Source organism: Gorilla gorilla, chromosome 17, assembly GCF_029281585.2.
Source record: "Gorilla gorilla gorilla isolate KB3781 chromosome 17, NHGRI_mGorGor1-v2.1_pri, whole genome shotgun sequence".
Lineage (NCBI taxonomy): Eukaryota > Metazoa > Chordata > Mammalia > Primates > Hominidae > Gorilla > Gorilla gorilla.
The window spans coordinates 64,232,501-64,254,260 of NC_073241.2; the positions used below are offsets into that span (position 1 = coordinate 64,232,501).

General features: G+C 38.0%; 1 protein-coding gene across 2 annotated transcripts in view; it reads left to right on the top strand.

The window, feature by feature from the left end:
- The window catches only part of MAPRE2 (microtubule associated protein RP/EB family member 2), a 164,929-nt gene that overhangs the window by 21,530 nt on the left and 121,639 nt on the right, over positions 1 to 21,760 (top strand). For both annotated transcript variants that reach the window (XM_004059321.5, XM_055368296.2), the window contains exon 2: positions 7,475 to 7,536. Coding sequence is in view for 1 of the 2 variants with exons in the window: in XM_055368296.2 (XP_055224271.1) it covers positions 7,475 to 7,536 (62 nt within the window). In the remaining variant the exon portion in view is untranslated. The remainder of the gene's footprint in view (positions 1 to 7,474; positions 7,537 to 21,760) is intronic.

Below are 21,760 nucleotides of genomic sequence, written 5' to 3' on the forward strand. Positions count from 1 at the left end.
GTTTTAATCCCTGACAGTGTAATTGGGGTATCTGCTCCACAACTTCACTGGGATATTTCCCAGTTGAGTGGAATTTAGCATGAATTTTTTTTCTATCAAGGAATTTAGTTACTGATGTGGCCCCCAAACCTTTTGAAAGTAGATTCCTTTGTAAGGCAGACCCCATAGCAGGGAGCCCAAGAGCAAGGCTGTTTGTTGTTATGTCAGCATCCTGGGGTCTTCACATTGGCTCAAACAGGAAACTTATGGACGGAGGCTATGCAAACATTCCCACAGGTCTCTACAAGTCCCATTCACTTACCAGCATTTTTGTCTCTTTTTTTTTTTTTTTTTTTTGAGATGGAGTCTCACTCTGTTGCCCAGGCTGGAGTGCAGTGGCGCCATCTCGGCTCACTGCAAGCTCTGCCTCCCAGGTTCATGCCATTCTCCTGCCTCAGCCTCCCGAGTAGCTGGGACTACAGGTGCCCGCCACCACACCCTGCTAATTTTTTTATATTTTTAGTAGAGACGGGGTTTCACCGTGTTAGCCAGGATGGTCTCGATCTCCTGACCTCGTGATCTGCCCGCCTCGGCCTCCCAAAGTGCTGGGATTACAGGCATGAGCCACCGTGCCTGGCCTAAATTTTTTATTTTTAGTAGAGATGGGGTTTCTCCATATTGGCCAGGCTAGTCTCGAACTCTCAACCTCAGGGGATCCATGCAGCTTGGCCTCTGAAAGTGCTGGGATTACAGGCGTGAGCCACTGAGCCTGGCCGAAGTTGCAATTCTTTTTTTTTTTGGACAGAGTCTCACTCCGGACTTGGCCAAAAATGTTAAAATATAATTTGAAAAGATTTCCACAGAGCACAATACAGGGCAAAAGGTCACAGTAGCCCTTGATACCCAATGTCTTTTCAGCCCTTTTGCTACTGTCAGTCTTACTTAGATTTCACATGTAACCCTTAGTATGTTACTGTGTTCCTTCTTTGCATGGTCAAAGGAATTACAGACTATAAAAACAGCAAGCATGGAAAGCAGGGCTTTAGTTTCCACTATGACCCAAACACTAAACTTGAACACTGGGCTCTGAAATCAAACCTCTCTCTGTGCTACTTTGACACGTAACATGCATTCTGCCACGTAACATGCATTCTGCCACATTTCATTATTAATTGCACACATGAGGAGAGGAGCTATTCTATGCTTACGACTCTATTTTCAAAAATATCTGATTAAAAATGGATAAAAGGATAAGTGAAAATAATGTAATTATAGAAACACTTTACAGAACTATAATATATGTGTTATTTCCCATATATGTAGTTTTGTCTCATGTAATTTTTTGAAAGAATTTTACTTTTGTACATTGAGCACTATAAATATTCTATTCTAAAATAGAAAGGGCAATCTTAAAAAATATTTTAATTCTGATTCACATGGAAAGTAGCAGATGGATAAATGATGATTCCAAGAAGAAAGGGCTAGGCTACATTTGTATGAAAAGAACTGAATTTTTATTTTATTGTAACTATCATTTTAGGTATTTTCTGGGGATTATCTTTTATTTTTATAGAAACCTAAATCATATGACCATCAGTTTATAACATCATTACCATTCTTAATATATACCACCCAAATCCATTTAGCAGTGAGCTATAATTTTTTTGAAGTCCTTAAATATACAATATGGGTCATTTGGTAGTTTGTCTTTCTTAAGGAGAAGAATGAGTTGTACCAGACTTAACCCAAGATTCAGTGTAATCTGACCTCCTTTACTTCCAGATACGCTCATTTGGTTTTTGGTTTCCCTGTTGTGTGCTCAGCTCTGTGCTTCCTGGCAGTCTTGCCCTGGGGGAGTTGCACAGGAGAGGGGAGGCAGTCTGGGCCTCCCCTCTGCTGCCCCTAGAGAAGGCCCTGAGCCCAACCCAAGACCATTAATTGAGGCAGTGGGTGGCGGCGGAGGCAGAGCTCTCTGAAAGATTAATATCTAGTAGGCTCCACCTCAGGATTAATGGCCTGTGACGTTCTGCTAACGCTGCAAGCTGCTTTATTCCTAGAAAGCTATGGACCTCCCACACTAAAGAATGTGATCTACAACTGAAGGGATTCAATATCTCAAAGTGGCCATGGGGAGTTTGGAATTCAGGATACAGCTTATTCTGGAGATCCGAAGACAGCTTAGTAAACTCCCTAGATGAAAACTTGGGCTCAGGCCCCAGTAGTGTTCTCTTCTTGGAAAAGCTGTGAACAGCTGGGGAGGTAGTAATGCTGTCTCTTTGTGAGGAGGATGCTTTAACCTTGTGTTGACCAGAAACCTCACTGGTTAAACACGTAGCAATGAAGAAAGAGTGAAATCTTCTTTCGATGGCATGGCATGATTTGAAATATTTTTACAAACCTGTTTTTCATTCTGATATATCTTTCATGTTCCTGTAGTTTTTGTGGCCAGACATGAAAGTAGCAGTCTTTGCCAGAGGATGGGGGTACTCCCTAGCTAGGATAGAGGTTCTGCTGCTATGCCTTGGACATGGGATGCTGGAATTCTGGATTTGTTTGTCAAAGAAAGAGGATTTGACATTTCTAGAGGATGGGGAAAATGGACCTTTGTAGAAACAGAGAATGTGCTTTGTTAAAGAGTCATGACTCTTATCCTAACAAAGATATTTGGTCTTTTCAATGAAAACAAAACCAACAAACAAGCAGAGCCATAAGCCAGAGAAAGCAGCTGGCTTATGGCTGCTCATTTCTGAGGAGCTGCCCTAGTGCTCACAATGGCTAAAGAATAAAAGTCAGTATGATCTTTCCAAACTTGAAGGGGGATTTTGCAAGTTCCTCTGTGTGTGTTGGCGATTAAAATTCTGTCGTTATTTAGTGTATGGTCCAGTTTTGAATACAGAACACCTGCCTTGTCATCCATAAAATAGTACCACAAAGGATAAAATTCCACTCCATACACGTACCTGTAGTCCCAGTGACTTGAGATCAGTCCGGAGGCAGGTAGATCACTTGATCCCAGGAGGTTGAGGGTGCAGTACCTTGTGATTGTGCCTGTGAATAGCCTCTTGTACTCTAGCTTGGGCATCACTGCAAGACCCCATTTGTAAAAATAAATGTTAAATATTCCATTTCTATGCAAATAAGATGTGGACATTTTATAAGATTTTGAAAATTCCTAGATAGTGTGAGCTTAAGGGTATGAGAGATAAGTTAAAAAATACAGGATGTATCAGCTGGGTGCCATGGCTCACACCTGTTATCCCAGCACTTTGGGAGGCCGAGGCAGGCAGCCTCACTTGAGGCCAGGAGTTCAAGACCAGCCTGGCCAACATGGTGAAACCCCATCACTACTAAAAAAATACAAAAATTAGTGGGGTGTGGTGGCACATGCCTGTAATCCCAGCTACACGGGAGGTTGAGGCACGAGAATTGCTTGAACCCAGGAGACGAAAGTTGCAGTCAGCAGAGATGGAGCCATTGCACTCCAGCCTGGGGAACAGAGCAAGACTTTGTCTCAAAAAAAAAAAAAAAAGATACATGATGTATCAAGCTGCTATTTCAAACTCACTTCTGGTTTTGAATATGTGTATGGTGAATTTTAATGGATTAAGAAGGTACATGAGGGAGAAGGGAATAACAGCAAAGAAAATTCCAACATAGGCAAGATTGGATAGCAGAACATTGGCAGTGGTTTCTGAATGCTAAGTTAGTGGGTGAGTTTTTTTTTTCTTGGATCTGTGCAAAATGGAGCAAACTCCTGGTCCATCTTGCCCACTGCTTTGGGGCTTTTGCTTTTCTTTGAAAAGGTAAGGAAACAAAATTAATGTATCTTGCTCAATTCTAGTTCCTGTCCAATTACCTGAATTTAAAAATATATATATTTGAGATGATTGTACATTAAGATGTAATTGTAAGAAATAATATAGAGAGATCCCGTATATTCTTTATCCAATCTGCCATGGTAGCGCCTTGCAAACTTACAGCACAATGTCACAACCAGGATATTGATGTCAATACAATCAAGGTTCAGAACATTTCCATCACCACAAAAATATTTGTGTTGCCTTTTATAATCACACTCATTTCCCTCCAGCCCTCACCCCCTCCTCTTAACCCCTGGCAGCCACTAATCTGTGCTCCATTTCTATAGTTTTCCCATTTTAAAAATGTTAGATAAATGGAATTATGCAGTATATAACTTTTAAGGACTTTCTTTTCTCACTCAACCTAATTCTCTGGAGATTCATTCAGGTTGTTACTTTCTATCAATAGTTGGTTCCTTCTTATTGCTGGGTAGTATTCTGAAGTTTGGATGTAGCACGGTTTGTTTAACCATTAACTTGTTGAAAGATACCTGGGTGGTTTCCAGTTTGGGGCTACTATGTATAAAACTGCTATAAACAAGTTTTCATTTCTCTGGGGTATATGCCAAAGTGAGCAATTGCTGGGTGATATGGTAGTTGCATGTTTAGCTTTTAAAACTACAAAACTGTTTTCCACAGTAGCTCTACCATTTTACATTCTCAGAGGCAATATATGAGTGATCTAGTTTCTTCAAACCCTCGCCAACATTTGGTGTTGTCGCTATTTTTTATTTTAGCCATTCTGATAGGTATGTTGTGATGTCTCATGTAGTTTTAATTTTCTTTTATCTGTAGGCTAATAATGTTGTATACCATTTAATATTATTTGCTTTCCGTATATCTATATCCTCTTCAGTTAAATGTCTGTTCATATCTTTTTCCCATTTTCCGACTAAGTTGGTTTATTTGGTTGCATTTTGAGAGTTCTTTATTTTAGACACTAGTTCTTTGTCAGTTATTGGGCTTGCAAATACTTTCTTCTAGTTTATATCTTTTATTTATATCTGCTTCACATGGGCAAAAGTTTTTAATTTTGATGAAGTCCAATTTACCAATTTTTCCTCTTCCAGATTGTGTTTTCGATGTCAAGGCTGAGAACACTTTCCCAGCCCCGATCCTAAAGATTTTCTCCTGTTTTTTGTTTTTTGTTTTTCCTATAAGTTTCATAGTCTTACATTTTACATTTATGCCATGATACATTTTGAGTACGTTTTTACGTAAAATGTGAGACTTGCAGACAATGAGAGCCCTACTCCTGCCAAACACAGCAGGAGCAAGCTTTGCCTCACTCCTATCCCCACAAGCAAAGGCTGCATGGGAAGGCTAGACTTCTATCCTTGCAAGGCTGGGACTTCTTGAGCACCTACCATATGCTAGGTCCTGAACTTATGATGATGGAGTGAAAGCTCTCCAGGTATTTCTAATCTACGTCAAATGACTGCTATTAAGGTATTTTAGTGTGGACATACAGATGAAAGAGAAAGGAGATAGATACTGGTCTGCCAGACTCAATTAAAATCTATCCCTTTCTAGCTGCATGATATTGGGCAAATTGCCCCACTACTCTGAGCCTCTGTTTCTTCATTTATAATAAGATAGTTTTGTGGATTAAATTAGATAAAATATGTGAAATGACTGGTGCATAAGGTGTTCAATAAATAATGTCATTCTTCTCCAAACTGATCCATTGCGGCTGCTGAAAAACTAGCAATGGACTGTTGTCAGAAAATAGAAAAAGGCCAATTGTATACAGACAATTCTGAATTTTCTAAGGGCTAATTATCTGCTTTATAGATAAACTAGAAACCTTATGTTCCTGCTTCGTAGCTTGGTGGCCAGTGGCTTGCACAGCTACTGGGTACTATTAAATAAAGTAGATAAATGAAGATTTCATTCTGATTCAGTTGAACTTTCTGGAAAATTGAAGGACTTAAGAATAGAAACTGACATGGATGGGAACCAATATTGTTAAAATCTGAATTTAGGTTTATCAACTACCATTCAATTGTAGAAAGATATAACGTATTCGTAAAATTAAATTCTGCTGCAAAATATGTAAGGAAATTCAACTTATTGTATCTGAAGGAAAAAACTTAGATTGTAGTCAATATATCTTAATTTAGTTATTGACACTATGTACACTATTCATGTTAAGTTTTCTGATTTTTAAACAAGCCCAAGTTTATTAATTATTTTTGAGATCCTTCACTGAGTAGTATAACAATTCAGTTGTCACCTTTACTTTTATTCTCTTGACTCTTGCCATTTTGTTTTTCGCCTTTTTTTAACTAAGCATCTCCTTTATCCCTTAGAGAAAAACTATAAAATGCCACCTCCTCCCTTTTAATTAAAAAAAATAATAATTCTACCAGCAACATCTCCAGAACTGTGTCTGGGAATAATCACATCATGTTGGATCTATCACAAATATTTTATTTTTACACAATGATTTTAAGCTAAATAAACACCAAGTCATTTCTGAAATGGTCATAGAAAACACAGAAGAGCAATGTAGGGCTTAGGTGGAAAGTGGGGAAGAGAGTTAAGGCTCATATGTATATGCAGGTCAGGTCATTCATAGCAGCATCCAGTTGAAACATAGCAACCTCCTCCATAACCGTTCATCCCCCAAACACTGGATTCTCAAAGCAAACTCAGACTCCTCCATTTCTTAGCCTCCAGAATTGGATTTGTTCCTCATCAGTTTACTGTCTTACTGCCTCATTTAGTCAAAGCATATTTTGAAAATAAATAGCTAATTCATATAAAGAAAGTCAATTGGCCGTGCACGGTGGCTTACGCCTGTAATCCCAGCACTTTGGGAAGCCAAGGCAGGCGGATCGCGAGGTCAGGAGATCGAGACCACCCTGGCTAACACAGTGAAACACCGTCTCTACTAAAAATACAAAAAAATTAGCCGAGCATGGTGGCGGGCGCCTGTAGTCCCAGCTACTCGGGAGGCTGAGGGAGGAGAATGGCGTGAGCCCAGGAGGCAGAGCCTGCAGTGAGCCGAGATCGTGCCACTGCACTCCAGCCTGGGCGACAGAGCGAGACTCCATCTCCAAAAAAAAAAAAAAAACAGAAAGGAAATTACTAAATTACTGCTTATTGGTATGTACATTTTAAAGTTGTTTATAATGCTTATCCTGTTGAAATTAAAAATCTTTTTGACTAGAAAAAGCCTATGTTGATACTAAATATAAAACCTGGATAAACCTAAGTTTGGGGAATTCAGTACTTTAATTGATGTTGGTATTTGATACCCCACTAGAGGCACTGCTCCTTGGGGTTATCCGCCGACATGATTCCCATCACATCAGACTATCAGGGCAGGGGAAAAACAAAAGAAAAATTATTTTCATAGGACTGACATTATACTAAATTTTTATCAACTATTAATCAATATAAGAATTGATCTAATAATATATATTGAGAGTATAATTCTATTGTCTGGCTGACTTAATCACTTTCATATGGTAAGATTGATTGACTTTTGGATATTTGGCGTGTATTTTTTCTTTAATTTTTTTCCATTGCTGGCCACACCCACTAAACTAAATTATAACTCTTTGCTTTCATATTTTCATCATATTAAATGCTTGCACTCTTTTTTTCTTTCATTTTTACTATCCCAGTGTCCTGTTTCCCAGAGGAACAGTTCATTTCAACAGCCAGGGAGAAAGCCTGGATGCTCAAGGTAAGGTTTATATAAATTACATTGCATGACTCCTTGCTTAAAAATTAATTTAAAGTGAGTAGTAATATTGTCATTGTAACAAATTTATTTTCAAAATTCCAGTACACAATTAAAGCCGATATTTGAGTAAATATGCTCTTTTAAAACACTATTTTTCAAACCAAATTCCATTTCCCAAGTGTACGAAGGCCTAATTAATTGCTATTAGCAATTCCTCCAAAAATGGTCAAGCCAATTAATTAAAGTTTAATTTTGAAAAATCTTATGATGGGTGGGGAGGGTAGAATATCAAGATATGGTCAAAATGAACTCATGACATCGCTATTTATAAATAAATGATTTTTATTTGGTATTGTTAAGAATCAAGAAAGCCACTCTGTTGGCTTTGAGAGGCAGAAAGACAGAGTGAGAGCGTGCGAGCGTGCCTGTGACAGAGATGATGAACCTGGAAAGCCTCATTTTTTTCTGTTTGGGATTTGTCTTTGAGATGCAATCATTTTGACCTTCAGTTATTTCGAACTATTACTCTAAGTCTCTGTAAGTAATGTCTTCAAGAGTCACCTCCAGGAGCTCTTAGAACAAAGGAACAATTAACTGAAATTCCACCAGATGGCAATATTTGGAAAGCCATTCAGAGAGGTCCCAAAGCTACAAGCTATTATTGTTCACACAGAATAGTCTCACAAAGTGTGGTGTAACATCCTATATTTCATCAAAGTTACTCTAAACATCTTTTATTTTACTCCTATTTCTCCACAGCATCAAACATTTTTACTTAAAAAAAAAGTGTGTGGGGGTGTATGTGTTTTCTTCTTTCAAAAATAAATTCTGGAATGATAAAATTAGAAACCTCATTCTTGAATAGTAATTCTCTAAACAGTAATGGTGACTATTAAAAGCTCAAATCATGAATAATATACCATATTTGTTTTGGGGCCTCATTGTAATAAATGCTATGACTGGTGGTCATTTTTTAAATATTTGAGAAGAGAAACTGAAGTTCTTCCACTTAATAGCATTTTAAGAAGTTGTCTTGATATTAAAATTTGCAGGTATAAAATTCACTGTATTGACTTGGAATAATTAGTTTATTTAGTGTGGAAGAATAGATGTTTTCTCCTGTTGCTCTAGTGAAAGTGGAAATATGGAGCACTTTTGTAGGCTGAGGTGAGCAGATCACCAGAGGTTAGGAGTTAAAGACCACTCTGGCCAACATGGCAAAACCCTGTCTCTACTAAAAATATAAAAATTAGCTGGGCATTGTGGCGCATGCCTGTAATACCAGCTACTCGGGTGGCTGAGGCACAAGAATCACTTGAACCCAGGAGGCAGAGGTTGCAGTGAGCCAAGATCATGCCACTGCACTCCAGCTTGGGTGACAGAGCAAGACTCCGTCTAAAACAAGCAAACAAAGTGGAGATATGGTACCTTGCATGATGTTCCAACAGCTGGAATATTCGGGGGCCAGAGCAGGCTCTAGGACAGAGTTGGGACAGGGCTCAGTGGAAAGGTACCTGAGGGCATTAGAAGTAGGAAGAACCAGGAAGAGAAACCACCTAAGCTTTCTGTGTCTATAGCTGCAGATCATAAGTGCCCTTTGAAAACTGATCTTGTACTGCTAGCCCTTATAGTAGATGGTCCATATGTTGGGTCTGTATGGGGCAATCCTGGTTCAAGTCTGTGTTCCTGGAAAATAGTCTAGTTAGCACTGCCTTTCACCCTCAAAACGTTTCATTTTGGGTGATAAATTATATGATCATCCTATCTTCCAGGCTGGTGAAGAAAAAGTAACAGGAAAAGGTGGCCCATTATCTAAATAGGGTGTTGCTTTATAAATCTCCTTTTATATGGGGGTATGGGACAAATGTGTCTTTAAAGAGCCAAATTGTAAATATTTTTTGCCTTGCTGGTCATACAAGTCTCAGTCTAAACTGTTCAACTCATTGTAGTGTGAAAACAGACAAAGATAATACATAAAGAAATGGCCTTGGCTGTGTTCAGTAAAGCTATTTACAAAAACAGGCAATGGACTATACTTGGCCTGCAGGCCATCATTTGCACATCCATGATAGATAACAGAGATGGGTTAAGGTGGTAGGAGATGGCAGAGAACCAAAGAGACAACCATCATTAGTTCCTCTCCCTTCTCTCTATATCCCTTCTGGGTTGCACCCTCCTTTATTTAACCCTTTCAGGAACTAGTACAGTTGACCCTTGAACAACATGGGTTTGAACTGCACGGGCTTACTTATAAGTGATTTTTTTTTTTTCAATAAATGCAGTCGAACTTCCATATCTGTGGATTCCAGATCCACAACCAAAAGTAAACTGAAAATACAGTATTCATGGTATATGAAACCAAAGGCAGCCAGCTTTTCATATTGCTGGATTCAGTGGGTCAACTGGGGGACTTGAGCATGAATGGATTCTTGTTGGGGAAGGAAGGTTCTGAAACCAATCCCCTAGGGAAAGCTGTATTGATCATTTCCTTGAATGAGTAATCCTATCTGCTATTAAGTGGTTCCTGAGATTCCTTTACTGGGTGTCACTTCTTGTTTCTCATCCAAATCTGTTCCTGCACCACACACAACATGCTTGTACTTTATACCTCATGATGTATAAGACTCAGGTGACACCTGAGTCTTAGTGTTAAATACCGAAGCAATAGCTTATTAGTAGGCAATTTAATTTTATGCTTTGATCCTCACTAAACAGTTATCTTTGGGAAATAAGGAAAAGTTCATGTCGACTATACCAAATTTTTTATTATATTAATTATATTAATTATATTATTAAATTAATGAAAAGTAACATAATACATTTAAAGAAAACCTAGAGGAGAAAATCACCCATAACAACACCATCCTAAAATAACTATTTTTCCATTTTTGCATATTTGGTCTTCTCACGGGCATTCCTAATTTTCCACAGTGCATATCATAATGAGTGTGAACTTTGTATTTTACTTACTGTGAGTCACAGCATCTTTTACTTTCATGGGTCATCAGAACTATTATTGGAATAGCAGTATAATGTTATATCAACATGCCATAGTATATGCTTTAATTCTTACTATCTTCCCATTTTCACTATAAAAAATGCTATGCTAAATTTTTATACAGATCTTGTTGTTGGTTTGGTTTGGTTTGGTTTGTGTCTATTCATCTATTTTCTAAGGTCACAATCCCAGAAGTGGGATTATTTGTCAAGGATAGACCATTTTTATGACTTTTAATCTAGTTTACTATATTTTTCCCAGAGATTTGGAATAATTTACAAACATTTATAGTTTTAGGGTACTAGTTTCACCATAACATTTTCAGAAAGCATTTAATTTATTCAATAGTATTTACTGAATGATTACTAACTGTAAAGCACTGTGCTGAGTGTTTTGGGGTGTGTGTGTGTGCGCGTGCACGTGTGTGTGTGTACATATATATATATATATATGAATGATGTGCTCATTCTACATTTATTTTGTGCCTACTATCAGCTAGGTATTGTAGTTTTTCAATGGTGAGCAAGAGATAGCTTCTATCTCAGAGCATTTGACTTTACTGGGGAACTAAGATATATGTAAATGACTGTAGTAAGAAAATAAGATGCACCATAGGAGAAATATAGTTACAATATAATGGGAGTTTGGGGAGGGGGAGGTAGAGATGACATCTGAGCTGAGCCATGAAGGTGAGTTGGTGTGGAATACTCAGGGATGGTGAGATTAGCTATTCATTCCATAAACATGTATTGATCACCAACTCTGTGCCAAGTTTTATGGTAAAAGCTAGGGATATAGAGGTGACCAAGGCAGAGCTCTTAAAGCATACTATCTAATAGTGTAAAGAATATTTTTTTAAAAATCATTATAAGGGTGATAAGCAGGCTAGCTTGCCTGGCAGATGATACACAAGGTTAGGGATGAATGCGAGTTTCCCCTGGAATGAAACTTTTCCATGGCTTCTCTTTTGTAAGGCACAGCCTTCATCATCAGTTATTGTGTCAGAATCTGTGGGAACATCTGCTTCTGGAAGCTTGAAGTTTCTTGTAATTGCACTTGTACTGACCAACATTCCAATTAAAGTTGGCCTGCATTGACAGTCCCCTAAATGAGTACATTTACTGAGAATGCACGGAGGATAGGCCTGGGATCGGTGAGACCTACAACTTGGCCCTCACCAGATGATGATGGAAGTAAATCACTAAAAATTGTGGGTTTCATTTGTGTTTTGTCTTTAAAACAGCTGGAAGGAACCTCACCGATAATCTAATCCAACATCTCATTTTACAGATGAACATTCTTGAGTGAGGAGAGTTTGAGTGACTTTTCTAGGGTTAGACAGTGGCATTACCACAGCACCAGAACCTTCGCTTCTGATTCTTCTTGTTCTATGGTCACTGCTTTAATTAGCCCTGCCTCATCTAAACCATAGAGGTAGTAAGAATTAGGACTAGATTAACCTGAGCATCCCTTCTATAATAAAAGCAATAAGATAAATTTTACCCATCTCATACCATAGTAAAAATTTTTTAATTTACAATTTTTAATTAAAATTTTAATTTAGACCATGGTAGGTCACGCCTGTAATCCCAACACTTTTGGAGGCTGACGCTGGAGGATCACTTGAGGCCAGGGGTTCAAGACCAGCCTGAGCAATATAGCAAGACCTCATCTCTCTACAAAAAAAAAAATTAAAAATTAAAAACAATTAGCCAGTGTGGTGGCCCATGTCTGTAGTTGCAGCTATTCAGGGGGCTGAAGCAGGCAGATCCCTTGAATCCAAGAGTTCAAGGCTACAGTGAGCCGTGATTGTATCACTGCATACCAGCTTGTGAGCTGGACAAATAGCTTGACCTCACTAAGCTCCACTCTCATCTTCAAAGTAGAGATATAATACATCTTGTTTGTTGTGAGAATAATTAGAGGTAACATAATTGTTGGGTGCATCATGGACACTCAGAAAATATTGAAATATTGATTTTCTTTCCCCTTCCCTCCTAGAGCTACAGGTTCTTCATGGGATTCCTTTTGTTTATTCATCAAGTTGCCTTATAAGACTTCTGAGAATTAAATGATGGAATAAAGGTACATTTATAAACTGTGGTGCAGAGATTAACGTTCTCATTTCTGAGTTTTACTTAACTAGGCTTAAGTAGAGGTTTAGAGATTTTCTTTATGGTTCCTTTTCCTCCTTTTCTTCAGTAGCTTATCTTACATGTTCTATGGATGTGTTGGTAAGACTTAAGAATTCACTTGTTTTCTCTGTGTTTTACCTTAAAATAATGTGTCAAATAAATATAGAGAGGTAGATGGTTAGATAAAGAAAATATGGCTAAATGTTAACAATTGCTGAATATAGCTGGTGGGTATGAATGTCTGTTATACTATTATAAGATTTTTTTTTTACCCTTCTGGAGGTTTGAAATGTCTCAAGCAAAATTTTTTAAAGCATTATGTATCAGGTATTAAGCTTCTATCATGGCTCCATCACTGTCCAGGGGCAGAGGGTAGATTTTGCGTGAGACAGTCAGGGTTCTCAGCCCTGATGGAGATATGGCCCACTGTAGGGAATGTTAATGAAATAGGCAGTTCCATTCCAGAGTGCTGAGTGCTGTGGTGGGAGAAGTACAGGATGCCGGGATGCCGTGGGAGTCCTGAGCAGCAACAGCTAAGCCAGAACTGGTGTGCAGAGGCCAGACAAGGCTTCCAAGTTTCGAGGCGTCTAATCTGAGACTCGAAGGAAAAGGAAGAGCTAGCCAAGTGTTGGGGAGAGGAGGACTTCAGAGAAAGGGAAATTGTTTGGGCAGAAAGAGTAGCAGCTTCAAAGATCTGGAGGGAAAATAAGAGAAGCATTTGGCATATTAACGAAATTGAAAGAAGTTAAGTAATGAGCTGCAGCATTGAGGGAATAGTGACAGGTAGGGCTGGACAGACAGACAGATCAGGAAGGGCCTTGCCAGGCTAAAGAAGAACTCTGGGTTGTATCATAAAAGATGTTGAAGTCCTTTAAGCGTAGAGGTAAAACTACCTGTTTTATATCTTAGAATGGTCACTCTGATGGCTGTGTAAAGGAAAGATCAGGAAGGGACATGATTAGACAGCAGAGAGACCAGGCGGAAGATGATTAGCATCTAGCTATAGTGGTGACAGCTGGGGTAGAGGTTAATGGGTGGATTTGAGTACTATTTAGGTGGCAAAAAAAGGAAAAAAACCACAGTTACTTTTGCACCAGCCTAATAGAAAGGATTGGGGAAGGAAGACGTCAAGGAGTTATTCATTCATCTAGCAAACACACAATGAGTTCTTGCTATGTGTTAAATGCTGTTTCAGTGCTATGAAGAGAAGTAAAGAAAGGGGGACAGGAATACAGCCTGAGGAGGTGCTATTTTATGTAGGCGGAAGTAATGGAGAGGGATTTTCTAGAGGAGAACACATTGATCTTTAAGGGATGGCAAAGTGAGAAGTAGTCACCTAAAGATCTTGGGGTTCAGCGGGATCCCTGGGAGCCCCACAAGTGGCAGTGCTGTGGTTGGCAGAAGATAGTGCCCAGTGTCTGGCATGAGTAAGTGGGGGCTTTGGTGAGTGTTATTTACTGAGACACGACACATTGTAAACGTGAGGACAAGAATCAGAAGCCCAGTATTGCCCATGTTGTGCTTAGGGTGCCTGTGACGTTAAAAAAGATATAGATATAGATATCTTTATATATATATATATGGATTTGAGACCTGAACTCTAGAAGAAAAAGAAATGAATTACAGCTTTGAGGGTAAGCATGTAAGCAGTAAGCCACAAGTATAGATAAAATTGCCCAAGGAGAGTATAGAATGAGAAAGGGAGTCCAGAGTAGAACCTTGAAAATCACCAATATTTAAAATGTAGATTAAGAAAAAGAGAGAGTACACCTATGTTCACAGCAGCAGCATTCACAGTCGCCAAAAGGTGGAAACAACCCAAGTGTCCATTGAGAGATGAATGGATAAACAAAATGTGGTATATACATACAATGGAATATTGTTCAACCATAGATAGGAAATTCTGACTCATGCTACAACATGGGTGAATCTTGAGGCCAATGCGTTAAGTGAAATACACCAGTCACAAAAAGACAAATACTGTATGATTCCACTTATGTGAGCTATCTAGAGTAGTCAAATTCATGGAGACAGAAAGTTGAATGGTGGTTGTCAGGGGCTGACAGGAGGGGGAAATGGAGAGTTAGTGTTTAATAGTTATAGAGTTTCAGTTTAGGGGAATGAAAACATTCTGGAGAAGGATGGTGGTGATGGTTGAACAAGAATGTTAATATATGTAATGCCACCAAACTGTACACTTAAAAATGGTTAAATTGGTAAAATTTTGTTATATGCATTTTACCACAATGTGAAAGTGAGAGAGATGAAGATTAGCCAGAAACACAAGAGAAAGACCAGTTGAGTATGCTATCATGGAAACCAAGGGAAAATAGCATTTCAAGAATAGCAGGGTCAGGAAATCCACATGCCCATAAAGGTTATATAAAATAATAAAGACTAAAAATGCCTATTGCTTTAGCAACAAAGAGGTTGTTAGTGATCTTGGTGAGAATAATTTCAATGGCATGGTCAGAATGGGAGCCAGATGCAAGAAGCTGAGGAGTAAGGGAGAAACTGAGAAGTGGAAAGGGCAGGTTTAGATAACCCTTAAGATACTGACTATAAAGATGGAGACAGAAAGCAGGACCTGTGGGGAAGAAGAGTTGATTTAAGGTTGAAGAGACCTGAGTTATTTAAACACTGCCTGGAGGCAGCCAGTGGACAAGGCATAGGAGAAGCTGGTAGAAAGTTACAAACTAGAGCTTTTTAATTTTGTTAATTGACAAATAGTTCTTGTACATATTCATGGGGTACATAGTGATGTTTTGATATGTATAATGTAAGTAATTATATCAGGGTACTTAGCATATCCATCATGTAAAATATTTATCATTTCTTTCTGTTAGGAACATTTAATATTTTCATTCTAACTATTTGAAACTATATGTTATTGTCAACAATAGTCAACGTACAGTGGTATAGAACACTAGAACCTATCCCTCCTGTCTAGCTGTAATTTTGTATCCTTTAACAAATCTCTCCCTATCCTTTCCTTCCCCCAACCCTTCCCAGCCTCTAGTATCCTCTCTTCTACTTTTTACTTCTATGAAATCAACTTTTGTTTAGTAATAGCTTTCGCGTATTAGTGAGAATATGCAGTGTTCAACTTTCTGCTCCTGGCTTATCTCACTTAATATAATGACCTCCAGTTCCATCCATGTTGCTGTGAAAGGCCGGATTTTGTTCTTTTTCATGTCATTGTGTGTATATACTACATTTTCTTTATTCATTCATCTGTTATTGGACACCTAGTTTGATTTAATATCTTGACTATTGTAAACAATGCCACAATAAACATGGGGGTACAGATGTCTCTTTGACATAATGATTTACTTTCTGATTTAAATATACCAGGGCTTTGAAAAGGCAGGAGGCAAGAGGGGAGACCATAGCCCTTTATTGCAACAAGCAAGAATCCGAATAAGATGGCAGTCCTTTAGGTAAATATGTAGGTTTGGGGACAGAAAAGTTAAATTCTGGTCTAATGGCTTCAATACCTTCTATAAAGTCAGATGCAAGGCCATCTGCTAAGGGAAGTGAAGGTGGTAGGGTCGGAGATATAAGGACACGGAAAAAGTATTGAAACATCTGGTTTATGAATAATGACGGAACCCAAACTAGGGAAACAGAAGGGTGATTTAGAAGCATTGAGACCCACTGGGTTTGGAGGCCATCAGTTTACAGTTGTGCTAGTCTCCTGGGCAGGGTGATTTTTTTTTTTTTGGTCCCAGCAGGTCTCGGCAGTCCATATAAGGCATACATACCTGGCAGATAAAAACTGTATAAAAGCTCTTCTTTGGGGAAACATGAAAATTGATCATGAGGGTGACACATTTATTTTTAAATGGACTGATGCTTTATTTCTTTCTCTTTACAATGCTGTAAGAGCCAAATGACTGGGTTAAGAGTTGCAAATTGTTTGGTTTATAATGAGTTTGTTATTGGTACAGAGATTGTAACTAACTCTCCAGGGCCCTCTGTTGACTACAGAGATTATTGGGGACCAAACTTAATTATCAATTGATCATTGATCAGAGTGAAACTTAGAACAACTTCCTGAGCAGTTTGATGGCATTACATCCCCCCTCACAAACTTGTATTCCCTTTTAAGGGTACTGTGGCCCCAGGGACAAGCACTGTGTTGCATATACAAATATATCTGCACTCTGCTTAGTGCGCCTTTACCACGTTGTAAATCTATGGCATTGCCATAGATTTTTGCCTTTTGCATGGAGTACCAGGATCTAGTTAAGTAACAGTCATTTTTGCTAGCCAAAATGTCACTAAAATTACTCTGAGGTTGACATGTCTTATCAAAATTTTCTGTACAAGTAGGCTGTGGTATATGGAAAGAATGCTACTGCTGTGTCACAGGCCAATGCCTAGAATGCTTGTATATATTCAGACCCCTAATCAAGAAATGTGTTTCCTCTACCCCCCTTCACTTTCTGACTTTACTTTCCTGGCCAGAGAGTCACTAAGAATAACAAGTCCTGCCATCAACAAGTTGGTGATAGCCTAGGGATTCTGGTCCTGGTGAGGGTGAGTACAGGGGAAGGAGCAAGATCTGTAAACAGTCCACCAAGCCAAAGTGGATTCACCTTCATTTCCTAAACTGTGTAATACCTGAACACCAGACCCCTGTATATAGGGGAAAACATGTGGGAGAATAAACTTTATTTGATGCCTACGGTGTACCAGATACTCTGCTAGCAACTTATCCTCATATGTTCTACATGAAACTTTGTTGTTGCTTTTTACAAATGAGGAAATTGTTTCAGAGAGGTTACTGACTTGTTCAAGGCATATAGTTAGTAAGTGGTAGAGCCAAGATTAGGACCCAAGCGGGTGTGAATGCAAATTTGTTATCTACCCTAACGAATCACGTTTTATTTTCCTTCTAGTCCTCATTCACATAATTTTACACAGTTGGTGGGTGTGTATAGGGATGGCAGTGTGTGTGTGTGTGTGTGTGTGTGTGTGTGTGTGTGTGTGTGTGTGTATTTTTGCCTTTAAGCCCTGGTTGGGAAGAATTTTTTCCTTTCTACAGTTGTCAGATCATGAACAAAAATTCAGAACAAACCCCAATAAATTGCAGAAACACTAACTAAAATCAAATGCTACTTTTTACATTTCTACTTTTATTTTAGATTCTTGGGGTACACATGCAGGTTTATTACCTGGGTATATTGCACAATGCTGACGTTTGGGGTATAACTGATCCTGCCACTGGGGTACTAAGAAAAGTACCCAATAATTTTTCAACCTTTGCCCCCTTCCTTCTGCACTCTAGTAGTCCCCAGTTTCTATTGTTGCCATCTTTATGTCCATAAGTACCCAACGTTCAGTTCCCACTTATGAGAATATGTGGTATTGGTTTTCTATATCTGTGTTAATTTGCCCAGGATAATGGCCTCCAGCTGCATCCATGTTGCTGTAAGGGACATGATTTCATTCATTTTTATGGCTGCGTAGTATTTTATGGTATATATATACCACATGTTCTTTACCCAATCCACTGTGGATAGACTCCTAGGTAGATTCCACATCTTCACTATTGTGAATAGTGCTGCAGTGAAAGTACAAGTGTATGTGTCTTTTTGGTAGAATGATTTATTTTCCTTTGAGATATATATATATATCTCCAGTAATGGGATACCTGGGTTGAATGTAGTTCTGCTTAAGTTCTTTGAGAAATCTACAAACTGCTTTCAACAGTGGCTGAACTAATTTACATTCCCACCAACTATGTATAAGCATTCCCTTTTCTCGATATCCTTGTCAGCATCTGTTGTTGGTTAACATTTTAATAATAGCTATTTTGATTGGTGTGAGATGGCATCTCATTGTGGTTTTGATTTGCATTTCTCTAATTAGTGATGTGGAGCATTTTTCATAAGTTTGTTTGCCACTTGTATGTCTTCTTTTAAGCAATGTCTGTTCATGTTTTTGCCTATTTTTTGATGAGGTTATTTGTTTTTTGCTTGTTCCATTGCTTAAGTTCCTTATAGACTCTGGATATTAGACCTTTGTTGGATGCATATTTTGTGAATATTTTCTCCCATTCTGTAGCTTATCTGTTTACTTTGTTGATAGTTTCTTCTGCTGTGCAGAAGCTCTTTCATTTAATTTGGTCCCATTATCAATTTTTGTTTTTGTTGCATTTGACTTTAAGAATTTAGTCATAAATTATTCCTCAAGGTCAATGTGCAGAATGGTGTTTCCTAGTTTTTTTTCTAGGATTCTTACAAAGTCTTCACTTAAATCTTTAATCCATGTTGAGTTAATTTTTGTATATAGTGAAATGTAGGAGTCCAGTTTTATTATTCTGCTGCATATGGCTAGCTAGCTATCACAGTATCATTTATTGAATAGGAAGACCTTTCCCCATTGCTTGTTTTTGTCAATTTTGTTGAAGATCAGGTGGCTGTGTCCCTTTATTTCTGAGTTCTCTACTCTGTTCTGTTAGCCTGTGTGTCTGTTTTTGTACATGTACCATGTTCCTTTGGTCTGTATATAGCCTTATAGTTTAAAGTCAAGTAATGTGATGCCTCTGGGTTGTTTTTTTTTTTTGTATAGGATTGCTTTGGCTATTTGAGCTCTTTTTTGGTTCCATATGGAATTTTATAATTTTTTTCTAGTTCTTTGAAAAAATGATGTTGGTAGCTTGATAGGTATAGCATTTAATCTGTAGATTGCTTTGGGCAGTGTGGCCATTTTAACAATATCGATTCTTCCAATCTATGAGCATGGAATGTTTTCCATTTGTTTGTGTCATCTCTGATTTCTTTCAGCAGTGTTTTGTAGTTCTCCTTGTAGAGATCTTTCAACTTCTTGTTTAGATGTATCCCTAGGTTTTTTTCTTTTTTTCTTTTTTTTTTACAGCTACTTTAAATGGGATTTCAACCTTGATTTGAGTCTCAGCTTGAACATTACTGGTGAATGGAAATGTTACTTATTTTTGTACGTTAATTTTATATTCTGAAACTTTATTGAAGTTGTTTATCTGTTCCAGAAGTATTTTGGTGGAGTCTTTAGGGTTTTCTAGGTGTAGAATTTTATTATTCATGAAGAGAGAGAGTTTGACTTCTTCTCCTATTTGGATGCCTTTTATTTCTTTCTCTTGCCTGATTGTTCTGCGTAGCACTTCCAGTATTATGTTAAATAGGAGGGATGAGAGCGGGCATCTTTGTCTTGTTCCAGTTCTCAATATGAATGCATCCAGTTTTTGCCCATTCAGTATGCTGTTGGCTGTGGGTTTGTCATAGATGGCTCTTCTTATTATGAGGTATGTTCCTTGAAGGTTTTTATCATAAAAGGATGTTGGATTTTTATCAAAAGCTTTTTCTACATCTATTGAGATGATCACAGGGTCTTTGTTTTTAACTCTGTTTATGTGGTGAATCACATTTATTGACTTGCAATATGTTGAATCAGCCTTGCATCCTGGGAACGAAGCCTACTTGATCGTGGTGTGTTAACTTTTTGATATGCTGTTGGATTTCACTTGCTAGTATTTTGGTGAGGATTTTTGCATCTATGTTTGTTAGGGATATTGGCATGTAGTTTTCTTTTTTTGTTGTGTCTTTGCCAGGTTTGGGTATCAGGTTGATGCCTGATAAAATGAGTTAGGGAAGAGGTCTTCTTCCTCGATTTTTAAAAATACTTTCAGCAGAATTGATACCAGTTCTTCTTTGTATATCTGCTAGAATTTGACTGTGAATCCATCTGGCCCAGGGCAATTTTTGGTTGGTAGGGTGTTGTTTTGGTCTTTTTTTTTTTAATTACTGATTCAATTTTGGAACTTGATATTGGTCTGCTCAGGGTTTCAATTTCTTCCTGATTCAATCTTGGGAGACTGTGTATTTCCAGGAATTTATCCATTTCCTCTAGATTTTCTAGTTTGTGTGCATAGAGATGTTCATAATAGCCTCTGAGGATCTTTTGCATTTCTCTGGGGTCAGTTGTAATGTCACCTTTGTCACTTCCAATTGTACTTATTTTGATCTTCTTTTTTTCTGTGTTAATATAGCTAGCAGCTATTGATCTTGTTTATCTTTTCAAAGAATCACCTTTAGGTTTCACTGATTCTTTGTATGGATTTTTGGGTCTCAATTTTATTCAGTTCTGCTAGATTTTAATTTATTTATATTCTTCTGCTAGCTTTGGGGTTAGTTTGTTCTTGTTTCTCTGCTTCCCTTTGGTATGATGTTAGATCATTAATGTAAGGTCCTTCTTTTTGAGGTAGGCATTTAGCACTATAGACTTTCCTCCTAACACTGCATTTGCTGGATCCCAGAGATTTGGGTATGTTGCATGTCTGTTTTCATTTATTTCAAAGAATTTTTTTAGAATTTTTTTTTATTTCTGCCTTAATTTTATTGTTTACCCAAAAGTTATTAGGGAGCAAGTTGTTTAACCTCCATATTATGTACCTTTGAGGAGTCTTCTTGGTATTGATTTCTATTTTTATTCCACTGTGGTCCAACAGTATGTTTGGTATGATTTTGATTTTCTTTTAATTTATCGAGACACTTTATGGCTGAGCATGTGGTTGATATTGGAGTATGTTCCATGTGCAGATGAGAAGAATGTATATTCTGTGGTTGATGAGTGGAGTATTCTGTAGCTGTCTATTAGGTCCAATTGTTGAATTTGAGTCCAGAATTTCTTTGTCAATTGTGTATTCTGTGGTTGATGGAGTATTCTGTAGATGTCTATTAGGTCCAAGTGTTGAATTTGAGTCCAGAATTTGTCAGTTTTCTGCCTCAATGATCTATCTAATGCTGTCAGTGGGATGTTAAAGTCCCCCACTATTTCATGTGGCTAGTTTTATACAGTTGTAACCAGGCCTTGTCATATTTTATTTTCTTCTTTTTTACTTTATGTCATAAGCAGTTTTTCATGCTACAGTACATATTCATGATTGTAGACATGTTTTAATGTGTGTCAAATAGTCTGTAGAGTTGACCATTATTTATCCAACTTGCCATTGTTTGCCGTATGGAGTCTGTTTCAAAGTTAACTTTGGTGTGCCTGAAACTTATAGATCATAACTGGTTAAATAATACTCTGAGTGGCAATCTCATAC